This window comes from Vigna unguiculata, chromosome 10 (assembly GCF_037176805.1).
Source record: "Vigna unguiculata cultivar grain cowpea cultivar isolate G323 ecotype 2 chromosome 10, ASM3717680v1, whole genome shotgun sequence".
Classification (NCBI taxonomy): Eukaryota; Viridiplantae; Streptophyta; class Magnoliopsida; order Fabales; family Fabaceae; genus Vigna; species Vigna unguiculata.
In genome coordinates this window covers 45,906,662-45,915,367 of record NC_140801.1, presented here as the reverse complement: position 1 = coordinate 45,915,367, position 8,706 = coordinate 45,906,662, and the positions used below count along the sequence as shown (strand labels likewise).

Genomic DNA, 8,706 nt, shown 5'->3' with positions numbered 1-8,706 from the left:
GGTTGACAATTTTGTTTTGTTTTACGCCCTTAATTCATGATTAAACCAATGAAGTGGATATCATTCATTAATCATGAATAAAAGTAACACTTAAAATAAGCAAATATTCTTTACACACTACAGAAAAGAAAGACATGCCTGAAAGAGAAAAGGAAATTCACAATTATTTTAAAAGTTGCAATGATAATCACTTTATTGTTCTTTAATTTGTGCTTGACAAAAGAGGGATGGTTTCTTACTTTCAAACGAAAGGGTGTTCATCGTTAACAATCACTTTCTGATTTTAAAGTTGGTTCCGAGTTATTCCTCAACTTACTTTATCACTTAATCAAATTATTAAGACTATCAGATTAAGCAAATATAAAAATATGAAGATAAGAATAACTTGACCATCTTCTGAAATATACAACTTGAACATCTGTTACCGTTTGACTTGCAACTTAGAAACAGAGCAAAACTTCCTCATCATCTTTTTATTATTGTTATTATTCGTACTTTCAGGGATGACAGAACTCGAAGAAATTAACACCACCGCAATTTCTGAACAGTTTATTTATTTATCCTAAAGTTGTGAGACACACACAGAAAGAAAGAGACAAGCCGAGCAAGGAAAATACGAGAGTTGTCAGAATCTGAACCTTAAAAACCATGCTGTCCTTTCTTCCACACCGTTGAGATCTATAGCAGCCAAAAACCATAAGATTCGACATCCACCACCTTCTACGTCTCAACCCTTCGATTTGTCGTTAGATGGTCAAATCATGGCGTGTACCCCACCAAGAATATGATTCCAATAAACAACAGAATGAAAAACGAACGTCCTTCTTCCACATCTCTTCCCTCTCTTCCCCACCATCCATCTTCCCTTTGGGTCACACCAAAGCCACTTGGATTCCATAAAAATTAAGAAAAAAAATGATTTTTTTACTCTTTTTCTCAAGAGTTTTCATTTGGGTGTCAATCATTTTTTCTGTTTTCTTATTTATCATGCTATTTATCCTTTGAAGCCTGTGGGTTATGTATTTATGTGATACCAGCGTGCACTCTGCTCTCATGTTTTTCTTTTTATATTTGAAGTGGATTTCAGTGATGTTGTCGCGATTCTTGTTGTGTTCTTTGTTTTAGCTTCTGAGGTTTGTGGTTTGCTTTTGAAGATTGGTTGTGTGGGTGGATATACCTATAATGGGTTTTGATACCAATTTGGTGACTACTATCATTGGGTTTGGGTTGAGTGCAACTTTCATTGTCTTCGTTTGCACAAAAATAATTTGTGGAAGACTACACGAGCGTGTTGGAATACGAACAGTATATGAAATTGAACCAAGAACAGACATTGAACGGGTAATTTCTCTCTTCCTCGTTTCAGTTCATTCTGCTGGTTAACTAATTAACATGATTAGTGCTTGGTAACGAATCAAAATATTTTTAATCTTCATTTGAGAAAAATTATAGCAGCAATGTTATGACAAGTCCTTACTGTGATAAAATTCTGCAGAGCAAATATGTGATGAAAAATTTCAACCAGATAAAGAAATGGATGCTTTGTACTAATTAATTAGCATGTATTCTTCCTTTCAATGTATTATGCTAAGACTTTTTACTTTGTCTGTGTTCTGTTCATGTTGGGTGCTTCAGATTTTAACTTCTGCAGTGTTTACATGACAGTCAGAGTTTCATGGTAATGAACCTGAACCTGCTTTTGTTGCTGCAATCCCCACTTTGAGTTTCAACCATGAAGCCTTCGTTTCAACGGGAAGCACACAGTTAAGTCTAGTTTATAGTCTCTAATTCGTGCGTATTGTTAGAAGATGTTCTTAAGAATCGTATATTTTGAAACAGACATTTTCTGAATTGGAATGAAAATGTTGATAAATTATTGAATTTGATCGTGCAGGTGTGTGATATGTTTGGCAGAGTACAAAGAAAAAGAAGTGTTGCGCATCATACCAAAATGTGGCCACACTTTTCACCTGTCTTGCATTGATATGTGGCTGAGAAAACAATCCACTTGTCCAGTGTGTCGTTTGTCACTGCAAAATGCTTCTGAATCAAAACATGTGAGACATGTAACATTTACCATAAGACATTCTCTGGATGAGTCCAATAATACTTCAGAAAGGAACATAGACAGTGAGAGACAAGTTGAACCTAATTCTAGGATATCTCTACAATCAACTTTGGGAGAGATAGGATGTTAGAAAGCTAGTTTGTGTATAATATTTGTGTATGTAAAGGAACATTGCTTGCAATTCACTCTAAATACTAACACACCTTTTTATACCTTTGTTTGCTGAATTTTGTTTTAGTATTGAATACTTTTGGATTACTTTCTATTTATAAAAAGATCCTATAAAATTTATTTAATCATTAGAAGTGTTGTAAATGTCTTTATAATCACATTTCAATGCTTTTGTTTATATTTTTAATTTTATGTTTTTCTTCTAGAATATAAAACTCGTTCAAATAAATGTAACTTTCAAAATTTAAGATGAGTTGAAGTCTCACGTTAATTAATTAAAAATGAGTAAGATAAATAATAATGATTTAAAGTTTTGAATTAGATGATCTAATCTCTTATATTGGATTGTTTACTACTCAATCGATGTCAAATCTCTTGTCTTTCTTCTGAAAAAACTCACATGTTAGTTAAAAATTGGGAAAATTGAAACTACTAAAAATGATGTAGAGTTATTCACCGGGAGAAATCCTAGGGCCATGATCTTCAAAAGAATGAAGATTGATCTTCAAAAGAATGAAGATTGAGGTTAGAAATATAAAGATAATTCAGAGGAGAAGTTTGGATAGAAAGTCTAGAGAGATGGTGAATTTTATAGAATGAACTTTCCTTAAAAGAATCTCTATTTATAACCTTATCATTTTATCTATAAAATATTCTAGTGCCATCTTTTTAAAAATCACCACTACTCTTAGAACATTTTTTAGGTTCTCACATAACCAATTAAATGAAATATGTAATAACTAATTATTATATTATGTAATATTTAAAATATAGGAAGTGTGGAATGGAAAATAAATAAATAAAAGTTGTAATAACCATTTAAATTCAAATATTCTGAAAAGGAAATTATTTATATTAACAAATGTTAGAAATATTAAATGAGTATATTTTTAATTTATTTATTTTTATATTGATATATCTTTTTTGTTGCGATAAAATTATACATTTTGAATTCATACATCAAGGAAGAATCCATCTCTTAATATGTTTGTTTATTAAGATAGAAAATTGTGAGGACCTAGAAAATAATATTTTAGAATTGCCAGTAGTTTAAAAATAGTGACAAAGTTATTTTAATATTAAAAGTGTTTATAAAAATAGTAAGTTTTATAACAAGTTTCATTGTTTTATAACATATTATCTTTTAGAAACCACTTTTTTAAAGTAATTCGACTTCTCTCTAGGAATGTTCACCTTCATTTGTGTGATTGAAGATTCGAGATCGTAAGAGTGATCCTCATGGCGAGCTTTTCAATTTAAGCCAATCAATTTCTTCAATCATGTAAGTTGAGTTTTTTGTCTTTCTCGGTTGTCTAATATGTTTTGTTTTGCATGCGGGTTTTTCATGCTTGCATATGCTTTTTAAATCATCAGTATGAGTCTTTGTTCAGTGACTTGTTGGACAATTTTACCACGTAAGGGAAGCCAATTTGATTGAGAAGATTATTTAAATTTGTGATATGAAATTGCATGATTAGATGTTATACACCATAAAGGGTAAACTTTTGAATGGGATGTCAATGTGATAAATGTATGAATTGTTTATATATATTGGTTGGTATGTAAGGCTATACTCTTTCTAAGGAAGAAGAGTATAGTTTGATAAGACTAATGTGATGCAATTGCTAGAGACGCTCCTTGAAGTTATCTTTGGACTCTATTTGACTCCTAGACTCATGAAGAATGAGGTTTTGGTGGTGAAGAGTGCAGAAAGCTCCTATAGTTGGTTTAGGAATCCTATAGTTGGTTTAGGAATCGTGATGCGTTCATTCTATATTAAGTTATAATAAATTAACCCTGTAGAATGGTTTGTGAACTAGTAAAATATGGGTCAATTCGGATATTAAGTCTAGTTACGTCTTAGTTTTATGTTTGTGAATGTGTGACTATATAATTATATGATGAGATGAACAAAAGTTGAATGTTTAATTATAAAAGTATAAATTTTGATATGATTGGGCTTAATAAAATTAACTTACTCTTCTCTAATTTGTATTATGTATTTTCTTTTCTTTTGCAATGATAACTATTTTTAACGTAAGCGGAGATGGGATATGTTCATATCTCTTTTGGGATGAATAGTTAATATGAAATAGAAGTATCATAGTCTCATCAAATTTTGAAAAACTAGGATAATTATGAAATGTAAATTTCAATTAGTCGACTTTTAAAGACTATGGTGTTATTATTGATATATTATCATGTACATTATATCCTTATCCATGGACTAAATTTGACTCTTTATCAACTTTGTACGTACTAAAGAAAGTATATATATGTTTGTTTTCTCGGATTCTTAAAAAAAAATTAAAGAAACCCAACATTATTTTATTAAGTTTTAGATAAAAATTCGCATAGTTGTAAAAGTATCAATTTAGCCATTTTAACATCATTCATTAGATTAATATTTATAGAAATTATACAACTGTGAAAGGTTTTTAAAAAAATTACTATATTTTTCGTAATATATTAAACTATTACAGTATGAAGTTTAATTTAGGTTAAAATAATTTTTTTTTTCAATTTTGTCAAATAAATCCTAATTTTAGTTTTGTATTCAAATAGGTCCCAATTTTTGTCAATTTTGTTCAATTAGGTCCTTTTTTGCTAACACCGTTTAAATCATTAACGGCCATAAAAAATGACTGCCACGTGTCACTTCGTGTTTTTTTTTTAAATTTTTAAATTTTCTTTTAAATGTCCATGTGTCAACCCAGCAACATGCGACGTGTCAAAGTTAATGTTCTATATTCAATTTGGTCTCTATATTTGTTATTTTTGTTCAATTTAATCCTAATTTTTGTTAACATGAATCAAATTGGTCCTTCTCCAAATTGAAACTAAATTTAATTTTTATATTAAAATTCACATTTTTTATTAAATATTTTTATATAATATAGTAAAATTCACATCATTATAACTTTGATATAAAAATTAAATTTGGTCACATCTTCTATAGGAACAAAACTGGTCAATTTTAAGCAAAATTGGGACTAAATTGAACAAAAATAACAAATATAGGGACCAAATTGAATATAAAACATTGACTTTGACATGTGACACGCTACTGGATTGACACATGGACATTTAAAACAAATTTTAAAAATTTTAAAAAAAATTCAAAAAAACCACGAGTGACAGTTACTGTTCATGGTCGTTAATGATTTAAACGGTGTTAAAAAAAAGGAACCAATTGAACAAAATTGACGAAAATTGGGACCTATTTGAACACAAACTAAAATTAGAACTTATTTGACAAGATTGGGACCAAAAAGGTATTTTAACCTTTAATTTATAACTAACATATAAATCATGTTGGGTCTACATAAGGGGTTCCACTTTTGGGAGATACAACACCAATGAGACCTGAGTCCAATCACATAAGACATTGACATCACTCTCAACCCAAAACATTAAGGCAATGAGTTTTTATCCTTATATAGTATTCTATTTTTTCATTTCTAACCGATGAGAGACTTCAAGTCACACTTGGATTCTTAACAAATCAATATATGTGTATTTTGTGTTGTTTGTGTTTGTTTGTGTCCTTTGTAATGATCATCTAATTGGTATGAACACAGTGACAGAACTTGACCAAAAATTTTAGAGGGGTCAAATTATATTTGTTATATATAAATTATTTTTTAAATTAAAAAAATCAATTTATTTACATCATTTTTTTATTCAAAATAAGCACTCACAACAACAATATAACTATAATATATATGAAAGAGTAACATGAAGTTTATCATCAACAATAATATATATATATATATATATATATATATATATATATATATATATATATATATATATATATATATATATATATATATATATATATATAAAACAAAAGTTACCTTTAGTCAGAGTGCTCCTCTAACTTTTAAAACTATTGCCAATTAGAATTCAATGAAAATAAACTCAATTACCTATAACAATGAAAACATCTGAGCCAAGTTGTCCGCTTGGTTTTATACTAAAAAGATAGCACGGTAAGTAATATGTAACATCTTTTAATGGCGAATACTCTAACCATGAAGGAAATAAGATAAACATGTGTACTTAAATCTTCTTAGATGATCATCTTTAGACAACGGATAATTTTCTAGATGCATTTGATATGAACAACATTTTAGATAAGTCATTCGTACCTCATCAATTTGATTTGGTGGGTATTGCCAAATTTAAAGACGCTTCCCCGGATCACGAGTATTTTCAAATTCATTATATGTAACTTTAGGAACCTTAGAGAGTTGTTTTTCGTTTTCTTCAATTTTTGGATTCTCATGAAGTTTCTCTATTTTAGATGACGTAGATGCATTTTTTTAATCTTCAACACAAGTCTTCCTCTTGAAAAAAGAATCAATTCTTTTACTCTTTATCATAATTTTTCTAATATAAATTTGTCACCTCTCACCTATTTACAAAAAAAAAAAAAAATTATGAATACCTCAAATTAAATCTTAAAAGCAAGACTCAATATTTTAAGAAAACTAATAACTTCTAAATGATTAGCTTTCCTTACCTTATAATAGATTGCTAATCTTGCTCTTTCCTTACACAACTTCAAAGCCTAAAAATACAAAGAAGAGTTTGATCAACAATTAAAGCATGATTTTATGATCTCTAACAGATAGAGATATGCCTATAGCGTAGAAAAGTCACATACAAAAGAGAACCAAATTGCTTCAAACAAAAAAAAGGGAAAAAATGAACTTACTCAAAAGAAGAAATTGTTCGATCCAAAATGTTCATTAACTCTTCAATTTTGTCGTAGTGCAATTTGATTTTTAAAATAATAAGAAATTGATTGAGAAAATGGAGATGGAAATAAAACGAGAAAAAGAGATGAAGACACGAAGAGAAAAAACAAAATAAAAAAGTATAAGAAATTATAATAGAGAAAAAAAACATGATTTTTAAATTTTAAAAAAGATTTTCCAAACTAAATTAATATAAATAAGATAATAATATATAAATAAAGTAATAATATATAACTATTTTTTTTAAAATATATAGAAGATAAAATATAACAAAAATTAATTAATATAAATAAAATAATAATATACAAATATTATTTTTTAAATAAATAGAGAATGAAGTAAAGAAAATGGTTGGCGGAGCCATGGCTCCCCTGTCATAACCATCTTTCGCCATTATATGAACAGATGAGGAAGTACGTAATGATGTGCCCATGAAAAAAAGTGGTGATGCTATTGTGTAGTCTCTTGTAATGTAGGGGTTTCTTTGTGTAGAAGTTTTGTTTGTTTTTTTTAACAGACTCAACTCCTCTTTAGTTTTTTTATACGGTAAACATTCGCTTAAGTCTGCAATCATTTAAAATTGCATTCCGTATAAATTTATATTTGGAAAGAAAAAATTTTGAATCAATAATTTTGTGTGTGTGTGACAAATAAAATATGAGTAAAATAAAATAATAAGGTTCTGCAGTAGCATATCTTTTATATCTATCATATCTTTTATATATTTATGATCCTTATAAGTTCTCAATACTCATAATATTTTATATTGTAATTATATGACACCTAATATTGTATATTGAAATATGACTTTTAAAATTTCATAAGTCCGTATCTCAATTAAATCTGTATTAAACTCTCAAAATCAAAATGCCAACTTAACCAAATATTTATATATATTTTGTTTTTACTGTTTGGGGATAAATGTATCGTTATCTTATATACCGTGTTTGTCCGCTTTGGATTTATCGCTCTTACAATGTTTTATTTTGTATTTTTTTATTATTAAATGAGATATTATAATAAAAGTAAAAATTTAGCCATTTTTACATCATTCATTCAATTCGTATTCATCTAGCCTATACAACTGCGAAAGATATTTTAGAAATTACTATATTTTTCGTGATATATTAAACAGTGAATGTAAAAAGTGATTACGAATATGAAGTTTAATTTATAACTAACATATAAATCAATATATATATATATATATATATATATATATATATATATATATATAACGAAGAATCATTTAATAGTATTGTTTAACGAAATAAATAATAGAAACATAATAAAGACGTAGTCAATTAAATAAATAAAATAACATCTAATTATTATGCCTAAGAATATTTAAAATAAAAGAAACGGAAACGAAACAAAAATTAAAAGAAATATTTTTTTATTAAGGAATAATCTCTTTTAACAAATATAAGAAGAAAATACATTTAGCAATAATACATTGTTCCAATCTTATCCGCACATAAAGGAAAGAGAATGAAATTCGGAGCAAATTTAAAAAGAATAACTGGTGAGCTTGAAGATAATGATAGTCCATATTTGGCAAGACCATCTGCTACTGAATTGGTATCTCTAAATACATGATTCCAAGTAATGTAATCAACTTTGGCGCTCATCTGTATTATTGAAGAGACAAGAGAATAAAATGGATGTCTTTGTTGGATGACTCGCCGATTAATAAGTTGT

The 8,706-nt window shown here is 27.9% G+C and overlaps 1 protein-coding gene across 1 annotated transcript; it reads left to right on the top strand.

Annotated features, from left to right (window-relative positions):
* Nucleotides 1–853: 853 nt before the first annotated feature.
* On the top strand, nucleotides 854–2,280 carry LOC114166563 (RING-H2 finger protein ATL79-like). The gene is made up of 3 exons (XM_028051312.2): nucleotides 854–1,341; nucleotides 1,666–1,763; nucleotides 1,895–2,280. Exons 1-3 carry the CDS (start codon nucleotides 1,183–1,185, stop codon nucleotides 2,196–2,198), a joined length of 561 nt encoding a protein of 186 aa, XP_027907113.1. The 5' UTR covers nucleotides 854–1,182; the 3' UTR covers nucleotides 2,199–2,280.
* Nucleotides 2,281–8,706: the final 6,426 nt, after the last annotated feature.